This window comes from Alosa sapidissima, chromosome 2, assembly GCF_018492685.1.
Source record: "Alosa sapidissima isolate fAloSap1 chromosome 2, fAloSap1.pri, whole genome shotgun sequence".
NCBI lineage: Eukaryota > Metazoa > Chordata > Actinopteri > Clupeiformes > Clupeidae > Alosa > Alosa sapidissima.
The window spans coordinates 26866114-26892438 of NC_055958.1; the positions used below are offsets into that span (position 1 = coordinate 26866114).

At 39.4% G+C, this 26325-nt stretch overlaps 1 protein-coding gene and 3 long non-coding RNA genes across 5 annotated transcripts in view; 2 read left to right on the forward strand and 2 right to left on the reverse strand.

Annotated features, from left to right (window-relative positions):
- Nucleotides 1-17754, forward strand: part of LOC121697023 (zinc finger protein 493-like) — a 41791-nt gene extending 24037 nt beyond the window's left edge. Inside the window, exons 2-4 of the mRNA XM_042078283.1 lie at nucleotides 8235-8564; nucleotides 15470-15645; nucleotides 15904-17754. Coding sequence (XP_041934217.1) covers nucleotides 8273-8564; nucleotides 15470-15645; nucleotides 15904-17754 — 2319 coding nt within the window. The 5' untranslated portion in view covers nucleotides 8235-8272. The remainder of the gene's footprint in view (nucleotides 1-8234; nucleotides 8565-15469; nucleotides 15646-15903) is intronic.
- An 83-nt stretch (nucleotides 17755-17837) lies between these two features.
- On the forward strand, nucleotides 17838-26325 carry LOC121702075. 2 transcript variants are annotated; one of them, XR_006028503.1, is made up of 4 exons: nucleotides 17838-18615; nucleotides 18914-19032; nucleotides 25732-26017; nucleotides 26108-26325. It is a non-coding gene; the product is annotated as an uncharacterized LOC121702075 (long non-coding RNA). The 2 variants fall into 2 exon arrangements; XR_006028509.1 differs by having other exon boundaries at nucleotides 25753-26017.
- LOC121702053 lies at nucleotides 20599-21287 on the reverse strand. The gene is made up of 2 exons (XR_006028481.1): nucleotides 21206-21287; nucleotides 20599-21017 (listed from the first exon to the last, which is right to left on the reverse strand). It is a non-coding gene; the product is annotated as an uncharacterized LOC121702053 (long non-coding RNA).
- On the reverse strand, nucleotides 21482-24056 carry LOC121702064. Its single transcript, XR_006028492.1, has 3 exons — nucleotides 23795-24056; nucleotides 21752-21834; nucleotides 21482-21530 (listed from the first exon to the last, which is right to left on the reverse strand). It is a non-coding gene; the product is annotated as an uncharacterized LOC121702064 (long non-coding RNA).

Consider the following 26325-nt stretch of genomic DNA (forward strand, 5'->3'; position numbering starts at 1 on the left):
GAACTGTACGGGGCGATGTGGGTCGAGGTAGAGTGAGTGTGTGGCGAGCAGGCAGAGCCTCAGTCAGAAGGCTCAATGGTATGGAGTGATGACACGGAGATGGCAGGTTTCGGTGCAACACAAGTGAACTTTATTTGAGTTTCAATTCATCTGTTCTTTTGTTCTTTACTTGTATGTGTGCTGCATCAAAGAGGAAACAAACAGAAAATGGAGTAATCAGTGAAATGGGGTAAATTAGTACAGATCCCAACTCACAAACAAACCAATTGACATTTGAACAATAAACTGAAATCATATGGCTATATAAGGTACAACTAAACAATACTTGACATCCCAAGTCAACCAACATCACCTAATCATCTCTCGGGTGATTCTCATGAAGCTGTGGTTAACATGTCCAGGTTTTATTTTCCGAAAAAAATATTTTATTAATAGTAACTATGATATTTTCTACAAAGACAGTAAAGAATACTATAGGGACAGATGGTTTTTACTATCATTATAACACTATTTCATAGCAATTTAACCAAAAATCACAGTGAATTCTCATTACCGCAATGTGTCCGGATCCATTATTCTACTGTTTGTTTTAATTTCATGAAAAATCCTTTTTACATAAATTGAAGAAGATTATGCAAAGTTGTGTAAAAATGTCTATATTTATGGTTAATATTTATATTTATGATATTTTGCAAAAGGAAAGGTTACATTTATTGTAAAAATATGGTGTCCACACTAAATGTTCCTCATTACCGTAATGCGACTTGCCTGCCTATAAAAAGTACACTGTTCCATTAAATTAACAAGCAGACCCATGATGCAACACTTGGGACAAAAGGTTTAAAATGGAATCAAGTTCAGTTGTTCTCTCTTCTCTCACATCATGATATTTGTGTAAATGTCATAGAATATTTATTCTGTTACACTGTTGATTATCATTACCGATATGCTGCGATACTCAATGCTTTTAAAAATATTTGAAATTATATTTTATGATGATAGACAATATAAGACTTTGTAAGACTGCAATATTTTGTAAAAGTTAAGGTTACATAGCTTGCTAGCATTTTGTGTTATTTGCCAACTTAGTCAAGGACATCTCATTCCTGTTACTCCAATTTCTCATTACCATGCATTTTAAAGGGTAATAACGGTAATGAGGAGCTGAGTTGCGGTAATGATGTGGTGATGATCTTGATATAAGATGACCTGTTCCCTCTACTAGTCAGGTTCACCTAACATCTAGTGTTCTCTCCACTAACTTGTTTCTCAGCCCGTTGTTAAAAGGCGTTAAAACAGTTGATGTGATACCGCTTTGTCCTCCCCAGATGATCATTTTTTCAAGCGTAGCCTATTTCATGTTAAATCTTCTTGGATTTTTGACTAACTTTACTGTTTTATCTACAGTTTCGCCCGGTCCCTTGATATAATTTTGCCCCGATTGTCTGGTCTGCTCTGTACTGGCTCTGTGTTTTTGACTGTGGATTCTGTCTCATTTTTTGGTTTACTTGCATGGCATACCACAACACAGGCATTAAGACCAATGATAGTGTTTTAATCAGTTGCTTGGGTTTCTTTTTATTTCTTTTAACTACCATTGGTTTTCACCATGGCAATGGAGGTAATTATGAGGGCACCATAATGGGTTGTCAAATTGGTTGTTGGAGGTACAGTAAAAGGTGCAGGATGGCACTCAGATACCTCCCATCTGAGCCTATGTGGCCCTACTGAGCCTATGTGGGCACTCAGATACCTTCCATCTGGGCCTATGTGGCCCTACTGAGCCTATGTGGGCACTCAGATACCTTCCATCTGGGCCTATGTGGGTGACATGACCAATGTACTTGTGGCCATGTATCCGTCGGCTCCATGTACCCGTAGGCCAAGTTGAATGATAAAATGGATAACAAGGATATAACCTAGCAAATGTACAGGTGTATCTGTTAGGGGAGGGAAACTAGTGGAAAACAAGTTGTATATTGATGGCGAGGTGATTCCGTCTATTGTGAAAAACATGACAAATTTAGGGAGGTGGTACAATGTTGTTGGGCAGGACCAGAAAAGAAGAAAAGAGTTTGGTCTTGGTATCAGTTGGAAAGTGTGGGGTACTGTAAGTCTACAGCACAGGAGAAAAGACAGATGGTAACCAGCTTGTTTTGAGAACAAGAGGAGCAAACTAGACATTCAACAGCATTGCCTCAAGCAAAACAAGGAAAATGGATGAACTGGCATGATGTGGAGAAGATCAACTGAGAGAGCTAGGGCCATGGATGCCACTGCAATTGGAGAGACATATGGGTCAGGGATGTGACTGCTTTGAGACCAATTGAGTAAGCACATTGTCTACTTTATTGCGCTAACTATTCTCTTTTGATGATGTGATGGAGAAAGCCTTTGAAAGTTAAAGTATGCAGAACTGGTTTCAGAGGTAAGGGAAGGTGGCTGACAAGCACACACAGTGAAGATAGGTGTTTGAGGTTTTGTAAGTCGACCACAACACTTCTGTTAGATTTTAGTATTCAAATATGGTCAATGAAAGGAGCTGAAAAAGGAACTCAGTGGTCATGACTGAGGCCCTCATAGCAACCTGAATTGACTGAGATGTGTTAAATCTTGCTGCTGTGTTTCCAGAGTGGTAGTTGTTGGTGCCTACTCTAGGGCTTGAGGTTTGTCTGGTTATGTTGCTGATTAGATCATAAACAGCCACAGCAATGAACAGAAATGCCCAAAGAATTTGTTGGTATTTGTTGGTAACCAATCAGGAGTGTGGAGGAGGGTGGATCTGGGAAGCCAGACACCACTGTTGAGCATTCTGGAGGTGTCATGGGTTCTAATTCAACAAAACACAGACGACGGAAGGTATCTGCTTGAAAGCCCAGTGAAATGCTCTCGAAAGCTACTCTTTTGGTGATTTTTTGGATGGTAAAAGTTCTTGGTTGTTGACCGGCCACTCTGGTATATCCCCTTCCTGTGACACTAGCAATTTAACACCTCTCCTGTGTGTATCTGAAATTCATTTGGTAAAATGAATCATTCTCATTACCGTAACATAAATTCTCATCCTCCGTAACAGACTTTTCATTACCGTAATGCATAAAAATGCATAGATATTGTAAAGATGTTGTTTCTCAGAGACAAAAATGTCTTCATTTTGTTATATGTTCCTTAACTGTGCCCCACGAGTGGGTTTAGTTCAAAATATATCTATAACAAAGAGATTATTTGAAAAATTGAACTCTACAATACACATTGTATTTCGGTAATGAGTTAATTCATTTAAACTGGAATTTAAAATATATAAAATATACATTTTGATGTGCAGTACTGTTCATTTAATGTACTTATTTGTGTAAATGAAAAAAAAAAAAAAAATCAAAAAATAGTTTTCTTACTAATGGTCTCCGTTGGCATTTACCATATCGGTAATGAGAATTATTCTGGATCTTGCTACCATAACATTGAAATAAAGTTATATTAAATTGTTTTGCTATAATACTTTTATCAGAAAATAAAAGTTAACATTCTATTCAGTCACTTCAATCAAATCAATCAAATGAGGTAGATAATATTTTGATGTCAATTTGACAGGCTTCGTGAGATTCACCCTCTCACATGGGACTCCAACACACCACACCAACAAACAAAGACCTTAACTTAACACCTGATGGCAGAGCTACTCTACAAACTGATAAACATCACAAAAGTCATAGTGAGGGTCATGAAAGTGATTACTTACGTTAACTCAAAGACGCACATAGCAGGACACACTGCTGGGTTGAGATGAACAAAAGAGTGAACTGAGGGCGAGCAAACAATTTATCCTGGTCTGAGCCCCTGCTCCGGAGCTACAGGGTTTCCCAGCAGGTAAACTGGGTGTGGTTAGGTGGCAGAGCCAAACAATCCTGTAATTTCTCCACAGCACTTTCACCTCAAGCCCTCCTTACACTGACAGACTTTGGAAAGATTTGCAAAGATTTGGAAAAGATTTTTGAAAGACTACAGTCTCAGACCCTCTCACATCTAAAGACAAGTAGTAGAGTTTTAAGTCACAGACTATGATTTTGCAATGACTAGGGATCTTGCAGGGTCACTATTTACAAGACTGCAACACGATTCCTTTAAATTATTACCCATCGTGCAATAGATAAACAGGAACTGAAAATTATAGCCTACTAAACTCAAAGTTGTATTTTCGTGTTGCTGCAGCATTGTTTCATGCGTGACATCCTTAACCGATATAGAGTTGTTCTGTCAAGTGGAAGAGCCGACTAAATAAGAAATGACAAATATTATAAGAATAACAAATAATTATAGGCTATAGCTGTGTCGGAGTCAATAAGATAAACAGCCTATAATTATACAGTTTTTATAAACTGTATAACCACAACCCAACAGCAGTCTATTGTAGTATGCTAACATCCATAACCTAACAGTATTCTAACACTAATGCTTCAAGTGGAATTTGAACTCTCAACCTAAGGATCACCAGTACAAGGCATTTTCCCACTGAGCCACTGTCAATCCTACATGTTGGCCAGTCACATTCACATGGTGAAAATGTGTATTGGTAAACACACAACAACTCCAAGCATACATTTGACAATAAAATGAAGGGCTTTCCTAAAAGAGTACACCTGAAAACATTTTGAAATTCTGGGGCAATTAGACATTTGTAGAGATGAACACTAATGGATGAAATATAAATATGATAGACTTAATGATGAAGGAAAAATAGTAAACAAAAAAGTTTCCTTAAATGTAAGAGTGTCTCGGCATTCTGATTCTTGGCAACTAATGACTGTGTATGTTGATTGCCTGATGTCATTCAGGTGCTGTTCAATGTGAATCTTAAATGACCAATAGCATGTGCAGCTTAATCCTAAAACTCCAGCAGGGATTTGAACTCTCAACCTATGAAACAGCAGTAGAAGGCATTATCCCACTGAGCCACTGACAATCCTACATATTTTGTAGTCACATTCAAATTGTGAAAATGTGTATTGGCAAACACACAACATCAAGAAAGCTTCTAGTATACATTTGACAATAGAATTAAGGGCTTTATAAAAACAGTACAGATCTGAAAATGTGCACTGTTAAAGGAGAATTCCGGTGTGATATTGACCTAAAGTGTATTGAAACATGATACCGAGTGTGAACGTATGTCTCATAGCCCATCTCGGCTTGTCCCCTGCACTCCAAAATGTGGCGCTAGTTAGCCGATGCTACCAACAGCTTTTTCAATAGTGGTGCTTCGGCATCGGGCTAGCCATGCAAATAAATCACTGTTTTACACCCATTTACAAGGCTCAATGTATCTCCACACTTCATTGGTAGACTTCCGAGGGCCCTGACATTTAAAACGAGACATTGAGAACTTTGAAAAGCACTGGTAGTTTACTTACAAGACAATTTATACAGACAGTATCTTCACGAAGTTTAGCATTTGCAGCCATCTTGAATTTAGTCACGATAAGTCGAGCAACGAGTAAGAATGAACAGGTATAATGCATGGATTCCAGTTGCTGCTACTGGAAGAAACTGGAATCCATGCATTTCCACTGAATTATTTTTGGAATCTGATCCCTTATCGTACCTGTTCATTCTTACTCGTAAAAGTCGTTTTCCTACCATGGGTCTCCAACGCACGTTCTCAAGCTCATTGTCTTGACGCCCCTTTCGAGCTAATTGCCAGAGGCTGAAGCCTACTACATTTAACGCAATTGTTGCGTGACTCAAGGCATAATTAAACAATAACTCAATTTAGGCTACTTGGCTACGCAAAAAGGTTTCTATTACAGCACAACCCCTATTCAATGAATGGCTGCCTTGTCTTGCAATAAATAGCGGTGGAAATCCCGACACTTTTTCAACTGCATGAAACATAACAGTGAACCATCAAATATCTCCCAGAGTTCAATGCCCATCAGTCCCAATATTTAGCAATATAATCAAACAGTCCAAAAGTAAATTAGATCCCAAACCAAACCGAAAATGTTATGCTTTTGATGGCCTACCAGTATGCCGCTCCAAACAAAAAGCATCTCTAATGATGGTTGTTAGTAGACAAACTGGCTTCAGATATCCAACAGAGTAAATATAAGATTGTGCACTCTTACAGTACTGTAGATGGCTGTGGTTAGTGATGTGATGCTGTTAATGGAGAGTTTTACATAGTTAGCGCAAACCCTATAGGTTATTATTTATTTAGCGTATAGACGGCTTTTTTTCCTTATCAAAAGTGAGGGGGACGACGGCCGTCTCTTCAGCACTGCGTGGGACATATCCCCCACGTCCCCCGTGCCTCCTGCGCCCCTGGATGGTTGTATGGTTGTTATCCAAGAAAAAGAAATTACTCATATAGGAATATAGGTGATATAGGAGAAATGGGCTGAGTGGTCGAACTTATATCTCTAAAATGGAACAACATATCCAAATTATTTTGATAACTTTTGTGAGGCTTGGTCTAAACATTGTCTGTGAGAATTTTGGTGAAGATTTGATCATTTTTGAAGCCTGTGAAACCTTTTATGATGTTTGGCTTTTCTCTGAAATTGTGGCAAAAGTAAACATTTTTAGAGCATAAGACCAGGGTGAAAAAGATGTATCTGAATGTAGAGATTAATATGATGAAAGAATTTTGAGTCTAGGTCAATCTGGTAAGGAGAAATAAGTGTTTTTGACAAGAGCGCCACCTTTGGGTGCAGTACCCCAAATTTTGGGTTATGGGTAGTGGGGGGTACTGGTAACAATACTTGAAAATGTGAAGTTTCTAGGACTTACGGTTTAAAGGAATATAGGTGATCTAGGAAAAAAGGCCTAAGTGGTCTAACTTTATTGGCCTATATCTCTGAAATGGAACAAAATATCAAAATTCTGAGCAATAACTTTTGTGAGGCTTGGTCTAAACATTGTCTGTGAGATTTGATTTGAAGATCTTTGAAGAAGATTTGATAATTTTTTAAGACTGTAAAACTTTTTATAATGTTTGGCTTTTCCATGAAATTGTGGCAAAAGTAAACATTTTTACACCATAAGACCAGGGCCAAAAAGATGCATCTGAGTTTAGAGATTAATATTATGAAAGAATTTTGAGTCTAGGTCAATCTGGTAAGGAGAAATAAGCATAATTAACTTTGTTTTCCAATAGCGCCACCTTTGGGTGCAGTACCCCAAATCTTGGGTTATGGGTAGAGGGGGGTACTGGTAACCATACCTGAAAATTTCAAGAGTTTTGGAGTTACGGTGTAGGCTGCAGTATGACTTTTACAGCTACGCTGCTCGGACCCCTAATAAGAAAACTAACAAACACAATGGGTGCCTTCGCAGCTTCGCTGCTTGGCCCCCAAAAAGGTAGCCTACATCAGCGAAGCGTAACCACTTGTGCAAACACTGCAGCAACACCTAATTGACTCAGCAATGGTATATCACCCCCTATTCTTATTCTCGTTCTCAGCGGAGGCTCTTATTACACACAGAGAAATAAAGGTACCGGATTTCCTTGGTTTCTTGGTTCCTTGTTGTTTACTCAAACCTGGCCAATAAAGCTGATTCTGATTGATCCTAAAAAGCTACTGTTGCTTTGTCGCCCCAGCAGTACTCTGGGGTACGAGGCTGCACCTTTATCATTGGTACATCTTTGTACCTTCTTGTTTGTACCTCTAGAAGAACATCTCTCTACCCCTTAATGACAAAAATGTATCTTTACATCCTGGTACAAAACCGTACCCACTAGAAAGGTACAGAATTTGTATTATTAAAAAAACAATGGATTACATTATGTTTATTCAAAGATTAATTTCTTTTTCTGTGACGAATCGTTGGGCGTTTTTTTGCTAAATAGGGCGGGATTTTGAACGTGATTGGGTGGAAATCACTCAACCAAATCTGGCAACACTTCTTGTAGCAGGGACATTTTCCTCAGTCTACTTCAGTCTTCACTGGATGGGAGTTCTAACACGTTAAAGCGAGTCAGATCAGATCTAGATCCGATCATATCTAAACAAACACCATATTAAAAGACCTCAGAGTGAGGAGCAGCCAACTTGCTTGAGGCAAGCAACCTGAAAAGTCTCACTAACACTATCTGTAGTTAGCGACTTCTTGAGTCTAGGCTAGACAGAAAAGTTAACTCATGTAGCCTATATTCAGAGCTCAATTATTCATGTAACAACTAATGTTGTTTTTTAGTATTTAAAAAAGGCAATCTCTTTTTTTCTTACTCTAACCTGTAGATAACCTCCGATGGGGTCATCTTTGGTCTGCTGGGAACATGGATCTTGGACTGCCACTGAAGCCTAACAGCAGCGTTTACGTGACTGAAAACCTGAGGGTGGTGGTGAAAGAAGACAATGTAAAAGAGGAGGAATATGATCATGTGATTTCATTTCATGATGAGGAAGATAAGCCCGTTGCAGAGCTTCACTGTAAAACTGAAACGGACATTCAAACAGACGTCGCAGAGTCATACAGCGGGCCTACCTACAGTGAAACACTACAGACAGCCGTGGAGATTGAAGTGAAGAAAGAAGATGATGAGCAGGAGAACGATTATCTGGTGGAAAGTAAGTCCTTTCAGAATATCATGCGTTAATCAGCGAGGTGTTGGGAAAATTTTCGAGGAAGCAAAGTGACGAAAGTATTTATGTAGTTAATTAGGGGGGCGGGGGCATTTTGCGCAATTCAATTAAATTCAATTCAATTAAATTCAAAAAACTTTATTTATCCCCAAGGGGCAATTTTCTGTATGCAGGCATAGTGACATATAAGACATAACACAACATATAAGACAGGACAAAAGAAAGAACAGGACAGACAGGAGTGTAAGGGGGGGGGAAGCATAAGTTCAAAAGGCGAATAGGTGTAGAATAGGTGGAGAATTCCAATGTGATTTTGACCTAAAGTGTGTTGAAACATGATACCGAGTGTAAACTTATGTCTCATAGCTCATCTCGGCTTGTCCCCTGCACTCAGAAATCTGTCACTAGTTAGCCAATGCTACCAACAGTTTTTCGTTGGGGGTGCCTCGGGCATCGGCCTAGCCATGCAAATAAATCACTGTTTTACACCATTTACGAGGCTCAAAGTAGCTCCATACTTCATTGGTAGACTTCCGAGGGCCTTCACATTTAAAACGAGACATTGAGAACTTTGCACTGGTAGTTTATTTACAAGAAGATTTATACAGACAGTACCTTAAGCAGGGCTTTGAACCGATTTTTCCAATCGGTTCGTCCCGAACAGAAACGGAATTATAACGTTTCCGGTTATGAGTTCCACCAATAAATTGACGTTCCCGAACCGGTTAGAACAAAAAAATACTGTTCCCGGAACGGTTAATTTCGTTCCTGTCAGCTGTTTAATGCTATAGAATTATGTCACATCTTTCTCATCCAGCTTAAACCAAATGTAACTAGATGTACCACATAGCGGTACAAAATATGACCGCCGCTCAGTCCTGTACATCCGTTCCGCGAAAATAAATCACACTTCAATTTGTCTCCATATTTTACTCCATCCCCCACTCTTGAAACTTTTGTGTATGCTTGTTTGGCATGCCTGTGTGTGTGTGCGGCTGCACAGAAAGTAGCCTACTGGTGCTGAAAAGGTGAATAGATTGTAGAATAGCCAAAGAAGATGTAGCATTGTTATAAAACCTCAAGTAGGGCAGTTCATCACAGTTCATCCATTGCAACTGGATTGATGAAAGGTCACTTACACCTGTAGGCTACATTGTATTTGGGAAAAGCAAAAGGTATCAGCATAATGTTATTTATTTATTTATTTATTTATAAACAAAAACATCTCTGTCAGTTCCGTGCCGTTTTCAACAGCTATCAAAAACAAAGGTCATTTTTGGATGGATGGATTTTTTGTGAATGTTTCTTCTTCTACATAAGATTTTAGTCATCTTTAGTTCATGTAATACTTTATTGTCAATGCACAAATTAAGTAACAGTAGTCTGAAACGAAATGATGTTTTACATCTAGTGGTGCAAATAACTGACATGTCCAAATGGGCCTTGATGAAATGCGTCGCTAGACTGTTCAATACACATTTTAACGGGCCAAAGTTGAAGAGCTGTTGTCCGTTATTGTTCGTGCAAATATAGGCTGATTCATGTTCCCTTGCATTGTGTAACTGAGGTCCATGGCTAGTCTGGCTTTCACCAGACCAACCTCAATCTTTTAAGAAATCAAAAAATAAATAGCGGGCAGATCAGGCTGGGTTCACCAAGCCTAGTCCATAGGCACCCGATATTGTTCACGCTCTGGCTATTCTAAATGCAAAAATGCATCAGGGAGTTATGACAAAACTGTAACTAACACACTAGATCCTAATAGAAAGCTGTTAGCTTCCCTAAGCTACAGGTAGGCTTATAAGGTAGGCCTATTTACAACATAAATTGTCAATAGGCTATGCTGGCGACACAAATAAAATCTCCTTTGGAAACCAATGGCTTACGCCTTACAGTATCAAGCGGACTTAAACTGCCATATCGTGGCGAAAAGTTGTAATAAAATTCACGCAGCTCCATGAGTCAAGGAAAGCGCGAATGAAGTAGCCACTTCTAAATGGGACTCACTACACAGTAGCTTAAGGTGTGTTGCTAAAGCAGCCATAATGAAATGAAGGTGTCATTGTTTGGATACTTCACACACACGTGCTTTTTAATTTCACAGACTACAACTACCAAGCTGGAATCAAAGCACATCGATTCCCCTCTCACACCGTGCACGCACTTAAAACAAAATAAACAGGCGTCTCAGTCTCACACATGTATAGGCAAAACTGTATCAGACCGGTGTAACGTTGGTAAATCTTCCATTGCACAGAATGATTTTTGTAGCACATGCAACAAATGACACTCGAAAGATACAATTACAGTGCTGCTATCAATTTGCTTGGTATAACCGCATTTATAGTTTTCTACAAATTCAATCAATCAAATTGGCCTCCATCATCACTCAACCAACGCTAACGGTAACATTACCTAGGTCTTTATTGATATTATAAGATTAACGTACCTGCAGTAAAAACCAAGCATGTCCGATAAACATCCTCAGATTTATTTCGGCTTCAAGAAGAAATGGGAATTACATTTCATGTGAACATCATCCTATCCTTATTAGACGTTCTCTGCGGTAAACTATAGTCCTTGTAGGAAGCGTCCATTGTTATTCCAACCCACGTTTAACTTCCAACAAAATTACGTCTCACTGCAACGATGCGCCATCTAGTAGACAAACGACTACTTATCGCCAATACTGGAAATGCAGCCATGATGATGATGAATATATATTTTGACTTTCTTTTAATCCTACTGAATTTGTAATTATGTATCGGCCGTTCTAATACCGATAGTATGTGGGTGCCTGTGTGTGTGTGCATGTGTATATGTGTGCACCGCCATCTACAGGCCAATGAGTGTACAGTCACTAAATGTACACATAATCTATTTTTTTTAAGACCCCCCCATGGATGAAATTCTACGAAACTTGGCATACCCCCAGAGAATGCCAGGTCAATCATACAAATAAAATTTGGTGCAGTTCTGAACATCTTAACTGAAGATAGGGGCGATTAAAGCAGAATAATATTGCATTTTCATTTTTTACCGGGGGGGTGCAAATCACAAATGAGTGATTATGGGCCAGATTGATGTGGGCCCTTGAGACCAACATAACATAAAAGATTCTTCATCATCGGTGCCACGGTTCAGGTAGTTATTTAGGAAAAACTGCTTTTTTTGCGGTTCAGGGGCCCCATTATTGGTGTGAAGTTTCTTTAATTGAGCTCTTACTTGATCTGCTGTGATGATGGGGGGTGTGAGGGGATGGGAGGGGGAGGGGTGCATCTGGGATCTGTGTGTCTGATGGCTGTTGACTGAGGTCGTTGTCACCTCATTGTTCGTGATCGCCATGTGGGGGAGGGGTGCAATATCCAGTGATGGTGGGGGTAAGATAGCCTGTGATGGTGGAGGTGAGTGTTGCACTGGTATTGAGGGGGTGTGGGGGCAAACAAGAGCATTGTCTGAGTCAGCCGGGGGTGGTGGACAGACCACTGCCATTGGAGCTGGAGCAGGGCAGTCAAACCTGTTGTAGAAGTGGTTTAACTGGTTCGCCCTGTCCAGGTCCCCCTCCACAGAGCTGCTGCTCTTCTTCAGGCCAGTGCAGGGGCGCAGGAGGCACGGGGCGCACCCCCGGACATGGGGGATATGTCCCACGCAGTGCTGAAGAGACGGCCGTCGTCCCCCTCACTTTTGTTAAGGAAAAAAAGCTGTATATACGCTAAATAAATAATAACCTATAGGGTTTGTGCTAACTATGTAAAACTCCCCATTAACAGCATCACATCACTAACCACAGCCATCTACAGTACTGTAAGACTGCACAATCTCATATTCACTCTGTTGGATATCTGAAGCCAGTTTGTCTACTAACAACCATCATTAGAGATGCTTTTCGTTTGGAGCGGCATACTGGTAGGCCATCAAAAGCATAACATTTTCGGTTTGGTTTGGGATCTATTTACTTTTGGACTGTTTGATTATATTGCTAAATGTTGGGACTGATGGGCACTGAACTCTGGGAGATATTTGATGGTTCACTGTTATGTTTCATGCAGTTGAAAAAGTGTCGGGATTTCCACCGCTGTTTATTGCGAGACAAGGCAGCCATTCATTGAATAGGGGTTGTGCTGTAATAGAAACCTTTTTGCGTAGCCAAGTAGCCTAAATTGAGATATTGTTTAATTATGCATGATTTAGTAGGCTACTTTTTATGAAATTCATAGGCTGGAATGCCTTGAGTCACGCAACAATTGCGTTAAATGTAGTAGGCTTCAGAGACTAGAGAATTAGCTCGAAAGGGGCGGCAAGACAATGAGCTTGAGAACGTGTGTTGGAGACCCATGGTAGGAAAACGGCTTTATTATCGCTATATTCATATTACATGAATATATTATATGTTATTTCATTGACTTAAATCGAAGCAATGTCTTCTAGTGCTGATGGACTGATGGCAATTGTTGGTATGGTATAGGCAAATATGGGAACCTGCCTTTATAGAATCAATCCCGGGCATAATTTGAGGATTTATGGTAGCCTATCTCCTGCTCAACATGACATTAGCTGTTATGTTTATTGATAACAAACTCAACTAGCCTACTGATCAACTCGTTTTCAATAGCCTAACTATAAAATACAAGTATATAGGTCTACCCAAAGTTTTTGTTCTAAGACATTTATTTCAAACATATTTCAAGACACAAATTGGATACTTCAGTTACCTTGGTGCATAAATCCCAGAGAGTAGGCTACCACACCCCAGAGTGATGGGCCTTTCTTACGCGTTCAGTGTGGGGTATAAACAAGCTGAGAATTTAGCGGTGTCACGTCTGGCTGTCACAGACATGGAGAGCTCTTTGAAGCTGAGGATAATGTGGTACAGTTACTACAGTAACAGTATTTTATTTTACTTCTTATGTAATATATATTTTTTTTCAATTTTATAAATGCTTTGTTTAAATGCTGTTGGAACAAATAGTAGTTGATTATAAAGGCAACTTTCTGTTGCAATTTTCTGTGTGTTCTGGACTGGTAACTTGTTAAGCCAACATGTTCTAACATTGCATAAATATTAACTGCAGACACATAGTGGAGAGTTGATTTGGTTTATACCAGACAATTTAGGTACTGTAGGCCTAACTAGGCTATTTGATCATGTAGTCTATGTTTGGATCATATGCATGATGATTCATTCATGGCTTCATAAAATATCAACATCATGTTGCTTTTAGAGTATTCTACCATTGTAGTGTAGTAGTAGTAGTGTAAAATTAAATAAAAGTAGAATTGCACATAGCAAGAAGCTGGTCTGAGGGCAGATCTGGAGTTGTGCTCATCTCACAGTTTTGACAATTTTAATCAAAAAATATTTTGAAAACAATCAATGATATTATCTTAATATTCTGGCAAGTTTAAAATATGATGGTCGAAAGTGGGCAAGAGGTGGCGATCCGATATCTGGAAATCTGATCTCACTATGGGTTTGTGTTCATAATTTGGTCCCCCTCACTTTCAAAATATCTCCTGCGCCCCTGGGCCAGTGATAGTCTTCATGCCGTCCCATGCCTCCTTCATGTTGTTTTCCTGCAACTTCTGTTCCACCTTCCTTCTGTACTCCTCCTTAGCCTCCTTCAGCTTGACTTGAGTTCCCCTTGCACGCGCCTCAGCTCTGCCATGTCCCCCTCTCTGAACGCCATCTTTTTCCTATTAAGAAGGGTCTTGACATTGCTGGTTATCCAAGGCTTGTTGTTGGGAAAGCAGCGTACAGTTCTGGTGGGAACAACAATGTCCATACAGAAGTTCAGGTAGTCAGTTGTGCACTGTGTGACCACATCTAAGTCCTCTCCATTCTGTAACACACTCCAGTCAGTGCACTCGAAGCAGTCTCTAAGAGCCTCATCCGAATTGAAATCAAACCCAAATGTTTCATATAGGCTTTATACTGTATATTTAAGCTGTCGTGGTAATATAGGTATATTGTATATATTGCCGCCCCCGTAACTCATTTTTTTCATGGGTTTTACGGGTTAGAGTAATGTTGTCAAATAAGCCGTTGTAGGAAATAATGGAAAATAAACTGTAACCATTCCAAAAATGATCACCATATGTTGTCAGAGAGTAAGGAAACACGATGAATTGAAGTAATGGCTTATTTGACAACATTACTCTAACCCGTAAAACCCATGAAAAAAATTAGTTACGGGGCGGAATCTCTTGGAATTTTCATTTATGTTTTGAACGATTAATTCTATAATAGCGTATTAATAATGGGCTAGCGCATCCTCCTATTTGTGTTGCCAAATTAGCAAAGGCCAACTGTCAACAGCTGTCAGTTGTACTCATGAACGCCTACGAGAGGCAGGCAAATTTCCAAAATTAAAACAATAAACAAATTAAGTGTCCACCATCGGAGGAGCTTCCTGAGATGGTGACGTCTTCGTCAAACGAAGAATATCAAGTCTGACGCCATATTTCTCCACGACAGGTAGCCTAGGCTAAACTTCATCTGCATCGCTAACTTCAGCTAAATATGTTACGTTAGTTAGAGAGGTATTTTTTGTTTTCACTGTTTCCGTAATGTGTAGCTGGGTCATGGTTGGAGAAACATTAAAGCAGCTGCCAAGTCTTCATTAGCCTTCATCTGGCAACCCAGAAGAGGCTCGCGTCTGGTAGTCTTGAGAACGTTCACCAGTGTTTTGATTTTGGCCTACAGAACGTTCGGTAACAATCCTACAAATAGCACCTTTAAGATAACATATGGAATGTTAAAAAGGAAGTGTTGTGGGGCCAACTATGATGCTGATAATGGAACTCTCTTGAAAGGGTCTATAATTCTCTCTTTCTATGTCTCTATAGTAACTCTTCATTCTAATTCTAAGTCTCTATGGTAACTTTTCCAGGTGCATCAGACCACCCACACATAATGCAACACCAGTTCCATGGACAGAATGATCAACTCAACCTGCAACTGAATGAAGGACCATACTACTGCACCGTCTGCAGCAAGAGTTTCACGGCTCAGAGAGATTTCGAGAAACACCAGCAGACACACACTCTTAACATTAAGTCAAAGCAGGCGACAGACAAAAAGTCTCATCAATGTACCGGAAAAGGTTTTACTCGCATGTCAAATCTTAAACAGCACATGCTAATACACACTGGAGAGAAGCCTCATAAATGTGCCCAGTGTGAAAAAGCATTTAAAAAACCTTCACAACTTAAACGTCACATGCTAACACACACTGGAGAGAAGCCTCATAAATGTGCCCAGTGTGGGAGAAGTTTTTCACAAGTTTCAAATCTTAAATCCCATATGCTAACACATGCTCTACAGAAACCTCATAAATGTGCCCAGTGTGGAAAAGAATTGACAAGATCCTCACAACTTAAACAGCACATGCTAATACACACTGGAGAGAAGCCTCATAAATGTGCCCAGTGTGGAAAAGCATTTAAAAAACCTTCACAACTTAAACGTCACATGCTAACACACACTGGAGAGAAGCCTCATAAATGTGCCCAGTGTGGGAGAAGTTTTTCACAAGTTTCAAATCTTAAATCCCATATGCTAACACATACTCTACAGAAACCTCATAAATGTGCCCAGTGTGGAAAAGAATTGACAAGATCCTCAGAACTTAAACAGCACATGCTAATACACACTGGAGAGAAGCCTCATAAATGTGCCCAGTGTGAAAAAGCATTTAAAAGACCTTCACAACTTAAACGTCACATGTGTACACACACTGGAGATAAGCCTCATAAATGTGCCCAGTGTGGAAAAGGTTTCACATTTCTTTCAACTCTTAAAACACACATGTGTTCACACACTGGAGAAAAGCCTCATAAATGTGCCCAGTGTGGAAAAGGTTTCACACTTCTTTCAACTCTTAAAACCCACATGCTAACACACACTGGAGAGAAGCCTCATACATGTGCCCAGTGTGGGAGAAGTTTTTCACAAGTTTCAAATCTTAAATCCCATATGCTAACACATACTCTACAGAAACCTCATAAATGTGCCCAGTGTGGAAAAGAATTGACAAGATCCTCACAACTTAAACAGCACATGCTAATACACACTGGAGAGAAGCCTCATAAATGTGCCCAGTGTGGAAAAGCATTTAAAATACCTTCAAAACTTAAACGTCACATGTGTACACACACTGGAGAGAAGCCTCATAAATGTGCCCAGTGTGGAAGAAGTTTTTCACAAGTTTCAAATCTTAAATCCCATATGCTAACACATACTCTACAGAAACCTCATAAATGTGCCCAGTGTGGAAAAGAATTGACAAGATCCTCAGAACTTAAACAGCACATGCTAATACACACTGGAGAGAAGCCTCATAAATGTGCCCAGTGTGGAAAAGCATTTAAAAGACCTTCACAACTTAAACGTCACATGTGTACACACACTGGTGAGAAGCCTCATAAATGTACCCAGTGTGGAAAAGGTTTCTCACTTCTTTCAACTCTTAAAACCCACATGCTAACACACACTGGAGATAAGCCTCATAAATGTGCCCAGTGTGGGAGAAGTTTCTCACTTCTTTCAACTCTTAAAACCCACATGTGTTCACACACTGGAGAAAAGCCTCATAAATGTGCCCAGTGTGGAAAAGGTTTCACACTTCTTTCAACTCTTAAAACCCACATGCTAACACACACTGGAGAGAAGCCTCATACATGTGCCCAGTGTGGGAGAAGTTTTTCACAAGTTTCAAATCTTAAATCCCATATGCTAACACATACTCTACAGAAACCTCATAAATGTGCCCAGTGTGGAAAAGCCTTTTCAAGATCCTCACAACTTAAACGTCACATGTGTACACACACTGGAGAGAAGCCTCATAAATGTGCCCAGTGTGGAAAAGGTTTCTCACTTCTTTCAACTCTTAAAACCCACATGCTAACACACACTGGAGAGAAGCCTCATACATGTGCCCAGTGTGGGAGAAGTTTTTCACAAGTTTCAAATCTTAAATCCCATATGCTAACACATACTCTACAGAAACCTCATAAATGTGCCCAGTGTGGAAAAGAATTGACAAGATCCTCACAACTTAAACAGCACATGCTAATACACACTGGAGAGAAGCCTCATAAATGTGCCCAGTGTGGAAAAGCATTTAAAATACCTTCAAAACTTAAACGTCACATGTGTACACACACACAATCTTAAATCCCATATGCTAACACATACTCTACAGAAACCAGTGTGGTACCCAGTGTGGAAAAGTGTTTAAGTTATCCAGATATCTTAAATGCCACATGCTTACACATACTGGCAAAACCCGCATTAATGTGCCCAGTGTGGAATGACTTTTTGTGGAAGACCCTCACAACTTAAAGGGACATTCCACCAGTGGAGACATGAATATGTATTGAAAGTGGGTCATATATGTAGTAGAATAGTAGCATATATTTCTAATTTGGTGCCTTCTTAACCGAGAAAAGGCAGAAAATGACTTTTTAGTGCTTGTGGATTGCAGACAACAATCCCCATAGTGCATTGCAATGGTCAGCTCCGCAGGCCACTCCCACTGTCGAACTCAATTGTTCAACTCCGCCCATAATCTGTCAACCAAGGCTCGAGCGTTGAGCTCCACTCTACGCTACCTGGAAATCATTTCACACAATTTCTAGTGAAGAGTTAGTTTGCGAACTCATTCGTGAATTACTCCTCGTTTCGAAATGGTGTGCACTTGCATGGTACCGGGATGTTCAGCCAGCACAAGGAAAATACACAGAGTACATTTTCATAGATTACCCAAAGAGTTGGAGTTGTGCAAAAAGTGGCTACGGGCTATCAATAACCCGAAGTTCGGAGAGGACACAGCCATTGAAGCACTAAAACATCTGACGGTGTGCAGTCTACATTTTTAAGGCAGAAGACTTCGAACCCAACCCCTTAGGAGTGAAGAGACCCGTGCTTGTGAAAAACGCAATTCCGTCGATATTTACCTTGCCAGATGATGTCGATGAACAGCCAGGAATTTCTGGAACTAGCAGTGCTAGCTGCACTAAACGCATTTGCCTGGAGGTAAGGTTCTTTCTGACTCGACTCTACACTGATATAGTCGTCTGCTGTAAAGCAGCACATCTCATATGATTTGGCTGTTTACAAAGTAAATATCTTGTGTCTGCCTCGCTAACTAACTCCACTCGTCAGCAACGAGAAAGCAAAGTTAGCAATGTAACGTTAGACACTTATGAATATCGTGTCCATTGTGTGTTAGCTGCATAAGTTTGCTATTAGCGATGTAAATCCACCATGTTTTACTGTGTTAGTCTGACATTATTCAAATGTTTTTAACATTATTGAACGTATGACATTTCAGACTAAAACGACGTCGACTGTAGCGTTGTTGTCCTCATCATCAAGAGGGTGAATCCTATTTAGCGCCAGCACCAATGTTATCAACACCAGTCAAGATTCCTCCCTCTGTCCAAGCAGTTTGTAAGTAGCCTACATAATATTATCTCTAATCATGGCTGCAGTGGAGGCTAATCTAGGGCAGAGTCCTGCACGGGTCCAATTTTTTAAATCCGCACCCACCCGTACCCGTCATGTTTAAAACCGCATCCCACCCGTTTTCCGACACCAGAGCTAGTTAAAATCCGTACCCGACCCGACCCGCATTAAATAAAACTGACACCCGACCCGTACCCGAGTTTAACAGACACGTTTAAGCAACTAATAACACAACCATTAACATTGCAGATCCAACTTCAGCTGAAGTTGACAGGCATATCCTACATGATGTATTGTGGTAGCCTGCGCTACTTTTCAACACCCGAGTGATAACATTTGACCACTTTTCAAGCAGATGCGTCTACAAGGCTATCGCCACGCAAATGCCTAATTTAGAATTCAAACACGGCCTTGCACACACAACTTATTAACAGCAGTAGTAGGCTAGCCTACATTAAATGAAAGAATGATTCGGTCATAACCTACACCGGATTATGCATTAGCCTGTGAAACTTTATGGAAATATGCATAAGATGTGTGACACTATAGGAGAAATCTCGCTCGCTTGCAGGGATGTCAATCTCACAATCTAGGCAATATTGGGAATTAAGCGAGCATGCTCTCTCCACCATAACATGTCAAAAGAGTCATCTTTAGGCGTTTTTAATCAATGTGCAGCCACTTTGTTCTGAAAGACTGCAGGCAGATCCCGCGCATGTGATTTTTAAAAGTGAAAGTATAGGAGCCTGTTTTGGGAAGGCACATACGAAACGTGCATTTCAAATGCTTTTATCAACTTGAATTGCAGGCATATTATTTAGGATGTGTTACTATGTAGAAAATATTGTTACGTATGCACGTGATGTTTATGAAAGGCCAATTCCGACTTAGACCCGTGTCACCCCCGTGTCCGACCCGACCCGACCCGCATCCGACACAGTAGAATATTTTTCACCCGTTTCATCAAAATGTGCGGGTCACCCATCGGGTACACTCTCAAAAAGGATGTGTTGGAAACAACACATTTTTAACACATCAATGTGTTTAGGTAAGGACAACACATTTTGTGTTATTTTTTGTGTTAAACCCATGTAACACAGTTACTGTGTTGATATTTTAACACACCTGTGTGTTACAGTTGACACAATTTGGTTATGGTTAACACAATTACTGTGTTTATATTTTAACACACCTGTGTGTTATAGTTGACACAATTTGTGTCAATTTGGTTATTGTTACTTTCATTTAGTTATGGTTATGCTTTTGTCCAAAGCCACATACAAATACAAGACAATATAATACTTAAATTTAACAGGGAACAAATTAAGATGTTGGTCAGACTATTAGAAGGATAATAGCAATAATAAACAACAATGTCAATTCAATCACAGCATAATGAAGTGCATGTTGTCGTTTTATTTATATTTTTAGTATATTTATGGATCTTAGCAGATAAGACAATTATGATTTTTTTTTTTATAAATAAAACAATAATGAAATATTTAAACCAAATAGTGTGTGCAATAAAGATGAATTCCTGACAGCCTAATGTGAAATTATGTATTATTTATTACAAATATTGTACACATAAACATTACACAAGTTCATAGCGAGGGTTTACAAAAATATCATTGTTAAAAAATATCAAATGTATTGGTCTAAAATCAATTAAATCTCTTAAACTAATTAGTTTAAAGTCCTCTGTTCTCTGGACAGCAATTGCATGGAAATGGTTATGGAAAAACTTTGTAACAAGTATCCTTAAGAAAAACATTTTGATTTTCACTTTCTGGTAAAATGTGCATAACTTCTCAAACCGTTTTCCTTAAGAGAAATGGCAAGTCGTTTTCTGGAACAATGATGTATTGGGCGGAGGCGGAGGGATCTCCAATGCACACCAAGTGGGGCTGGCGATGTTCTACTGATCTATCAGGATGATTGTTCAGCACACTGGAAATGCTGGTTCCAGTCTGTTATTTTAAAGAAAGAACAAGAACATAAACAAGTCATTAGACATATGCAGGGTTTCAAGCAATTTACAAATTGACAATACTCATTTTACATTATACCAGATATAACATTGCACCATAAAACATACAATATAGGCGTTCCGTACTGTAAGCACACAAAAGAAACATTTACTATAGGAGGGGCCTACCGGTTTTATATCCAAAAGGTAGCCCAAAGCTGACTTCACACTGCATTTGGTGTTCCCTTTGCCCCTGCCTGATGCAGTGGGGCAGCAGATGGACAAGCTTATGAAGAGCTCTGTAACATGAAACTATAAAAACAAACAAATTTAGTAAACTCTTACTTTCTTGTTAAAATCAATTGCATTCATTCACTGTAGCACAAAAGCTTAATAGAGATAATTCCTCCTACCATCATCCTCGGGAACTGGTGGCAAGGCAGCTGCAGGTTCACTTGTGGACATTCCATTTTCGGATGAACAACAGCTTTTCCAGGAAACATCTTTCCAAATTCTGTATCAAAGTACATAAATGGACAAAATACAGTCATTTGAATAATTAGAATGATATCAGAGGGATTAAAGACAGTTCATCCAACTTTCATTATTTTCATCTTTATTTTACCATTTTTATTACAAATAGGTCATTTGAATAATTAGAATGATATCAGAGGGATTAAAGACAATTCATCCAACTTTCATTATTTTCATTGTCCCAAAACAATATGCACTCACCATATATGGCATGTCCACAAAGCGTGGAAACTCTGCAAAAACCTCCAACGTTGGATGTCTAGCAGCAATCCACAACCTTGTAGCTGCAACAAAATAGATTATTATAAATTTGATTTCACACCATATTGTGAACACATAACTTATTTCAACTTCCATACTGTTTCATTTTTAAATCATTCAGCATTTCCAAAATAAGAAAACACAATCTGGGTGACTAACGTTAGCGAACTGGTCAGAAACGAATTGTTACTTTAGGTTATTATCAAAATGCCAGCATTGATTACCGTTTCATTAATGCGTCACATTATTGCTTAACCTGCACCACAAAGCAAACTACACACTTCATAAACTTTAAAAGATAATCATAACGTTGTGCATAGACGTAGAAGCTAGTTCAACACTGGGTCTAACTGCAATATCGTTTAATCAAACCGTGTTCACGTTAACGTTAGTGTCGCGTTCGGAATGCAAATGTGTTTTCCCTTGGCAGCGTTGTAGCTTCTAAATGCATTAAGTTCATTCATCATCGTTAACTTGCTAGACTAATCGTGAACATGTTCTAATGTTATGTCGTGGAGCAGAAGAGATATAACTGCATAGGCCAAAAACGACTACACTCACGTTACCTGACCTTGTGTCTTGATGTCTATTATGGCTTGTAAAGTTAACGTTAACCACGGGATATATAACGTTCAGAATAACATGGTCACCGTTATCTATGCAAGTAAAAGTGAATTAAATCCATAACGGTGGTTATCATGATTTATAGTAGTTATAGTAAGTTAGATAGTGTTGTAACTTATCGTAATGTGTAACGTAGGGCTGTCACTTTTGTGAAAAAATCCTGTTCGATTCTTTAGACATAATTGTTCATTGAATCGATTGTAAAATCGATTTTTCATGTCTAAAGACGTTTTAATTTTCAACACCAAATATAGGACAATCCACGAACAACTAACAGGCATTAGGACGAACGTAAAGGGGGCGCTTGAAGACGCACAATGGCGTGAAGTTTCGTGCACAATGACAAACAGGAATGCAACATTCTCGAAAAACAATAAGCAGAGTGGACTGCCATAACATCAGTGAAAAACATTACTGCAGGCTTCAACGTGGCTGCGTTTACAATTAGAAATGTCAAACAAATTTCGCCTACGTAGAACTCACGACTGCACAGTTTGCATACCGCTTTGTCCTTCTCCATAGTCTGATATACCCAAACCCCGAAGTGCTTCCATATCGAACTCCTCAAGTTATTAGGGCCTATCACTCGTATCTCTCATGTCGCACAGGTTGATCGCGTTGTCCTCAATTTTTTGGCAAAAAACCAGCAGCACAGCAGCCGATTGAAAAAGCTGTTTCCGGTGCGTAAAATTGGTGGGAATTTTCTTTTTAGCTTTCGCAATGCTTACTGCACTTCGGAATTCTTTGTTATTTTTCTGCTTGTTCCTGAGTTTTGTTACATCTATCTTTTTCATTTGTTTAATTCGTTTAAAATTAATAGTGTACATATTTGGTTAAAATCGATTCCCTATTTTAGTTTTCGAAACTTGTGTTGGTTGGTCCAATCGATTGTGCAATCGATTTTCGAACGTAAAGTGACAGCCCTAGTGTAACGTAGATAGAAGTTTGTAGTTTGGTCATCCTGAGCCCTAAGGTTAGCATTTCATAGCAGCTACCTTGTTAGCATTACAAGGTCATACCAGTTCCCACAAACCTTGCTAACGTTAGCTGTCCAAAGCTAAAACTTTAGCAGCTACCCAAAATGCGGATTTACCCACATAGTAATACGAGATGACGTAACGTTAGAATATTTTAGTTTCTACATGTATGCCAGTGTTTTTCAGAGTGTGTTAATGTAAGGTCAGGATTGACTTAACATGGACTAGCATAACGATTGCTAATCAATAACCTAGCTGCTAGAGCTACTTGGCTAAAAATAGATGCTGGACTTTATTATCATTTAACCTTTACAATATTGCAAGTTGCAACCGTCTTTAAAATAAACATAACAAATACGTCTAAGACATGGGTCTACCTTACCTTTTATTCAGACATTTACATCCACTCTGTGTGCCACTTGCACCTTCTTCCAGTGCGCCAAGATAAATTGAAGTGCTGAGAAAAGAACCTCTCAGGGTAACGGCTCATCCAGGACACCAGGGATTGGCCAATAATTTAACACATTTTGTGTTGGGCAGTATATTCCAGTAATATAACACAGTAACAACACAAAATAACACAAATTGTGTTAAAATTGTAATAACACAAAAAATGTGTAATTATTTAACACATCATTTTTGAGAGTGTACCCGCGGGTACCCGAACCCGTGCAGGACTCTGATCTAGGGTGACCAGATTTGGGTTTGTGAAAAAGAGGACACTTCAGTGTGTGTGTGGGGGGGTCAACAGACATAGTGACTACCGGTATGTATGATAATGAGCTTGATTGGCCGGCCCAACGCTAACAGAAAAACACTGCCTCAAAAGACTATTTTGAAAAATTTGATAAAAATATTTTGAAATTTTGACATAGTGACTATGTATGATAATGAGCTTGATTGGCCGGCCCAACGCTAACAGAAAAACACTGCCTCAAAAGAATATTTTGAAAAATTTGAAACTAAATTTGATCCAAGGTGTTTCTGAAAATACAAACTGAATCTTTTACAGTAGCCTAGCTCTATAATTTTGAACAATCTGTTTTAGAGCTTAATAATCCTGACCTGTGAAAACAGTTGTGTTGATGGGGACTGATGTGGATATGTTGTCCATTTTCTTATATCTATTCAATCGTGTCTGGTCTATTATTAGGCCTACCTCTTTTCAATCCATTATTATTAGATATTTGTTTTGTAAAGAAATAGGCCTACATCTATCCCCTATGTTATGCCAACATATTTAATTCACCTGCATATAGGCTACAGTAGCCTAGATAGAGGATTATTGACATCTGCTGTTGTCAGTGTGCAGGCTATCCCTTAAAGGCAGTTAACCAAAGTGCAATTTCCTACCCAAAGCTAGAAAGTTGCTAGGTCGGCAATCGTCCAGAGAAGGCCACTCAGACAATGGCAGAAGTGTTCGTCATGTTATATTTTTTACAGTCTATGGTTATGAGTTGATGTGCCATCAAAATGTTTTTGGAGACGTAATGTTAAGGTCGAAAAACTCTGTCACTTTAGCTGATGAGCTCTCACCCCTCGCTGCCGTTTGATGCTTTGCTGAATATTGTGTAGCCTACCTGTAGGTCGGTCGTTGGCACCTTTATTTGCGACCGACATGCAAGTGCCTGCTTTGCAGGTCAGGCACTCAGCTTCATGTTGATATCGACCGAGACAAAAACATGGAAATTTACGTTTTAATTCGTCAGTGAACTTACACTAAACAAGGAAGTTTGCGCTATTGAGGTGACTGACTGACCAATTAAATGTTTGAGATTACTATCGACCAATGACGGTAGCTAAGGTCAGGCTCAACACCCTACACTTTCCACTCAATGCAAAGCGAACTGTAGGGGGAGGGTGTGACTAGTATGTGAATGAAAGACATAGATATATAGGCTATCCATGAATGAAACATGACTGAAAGAGAGAGCAATGCAAATTCGCTGTAAACACGTTTGAGGCTACGTGTTGAGAATAAACAAAATTCCGGACGACTTTGAAATTCCGCCCGGACACATTTTTAGGTTTCAAAAAGAGGACAAGTCCGGGCAAAAGAGGACGTCTGGTCACCCTAGCTAATCGCAAGTAAACACAGTTTACCCACCACTGAATTTCAGAAATAGTTTATCCACCTCTTGATAGAGTTTATCCACCACTCAACACATTGAATGCACTTCCTAATAGAGTGTATACACTCATGGAACTATCTACTACTAGTAGCCATACCACTAGTAAACAGTAATCTTCACTATTATCATATATTCTGAATGTCTTATGTATTTTTTTTTTTTTTTTTTTTTTTTTAAAAACATCCAGTAGCACTTTTCCTTACTGCAGTTTAGCCTACCCACCTCTTGATGAACAGATGAAAGGCACTACAAAACAGGTGGAAGTGCATTCCACACCATGTGGTCAATGAACACCGATGGACTGACACGGATGGAAAGCGGCATCACTGTGACCATGCTCCTATAACAGCTGAGGAGCAGAAGAAGAGGATGTGGCTGAAGAAGGACTGTGGCATATCAGGACCTGACGTCGCTCGTCTTTGATAAAAGGCTTTTAAAAGATCTTCAGAAGATGGCCCTCTTCAAACATACTGGTAAGAACTGACACCCTTTTTACCCAGATGTTTTGAACATATCCTATTGAACATGTTTAATTAGTACTATATATTCTCCTTTTCACACAGGGCCACTGGAGATCTTTCACAGAGCTCTCCTGAAGTACCTCCCTAAACGCCAGTCCTTCTCCTACGAGGGAATGAGCCTACCTCACCATCATGGAACATAATGAGAACATTGTGGCACGAGAAGCATGTTCACAGCTTCAAAATGCATACTTTGCTGAAAAGTTCATTATATTCCTGTGGAGAGACATCTACTAGTCAAATCTTCATTCAAATATCTG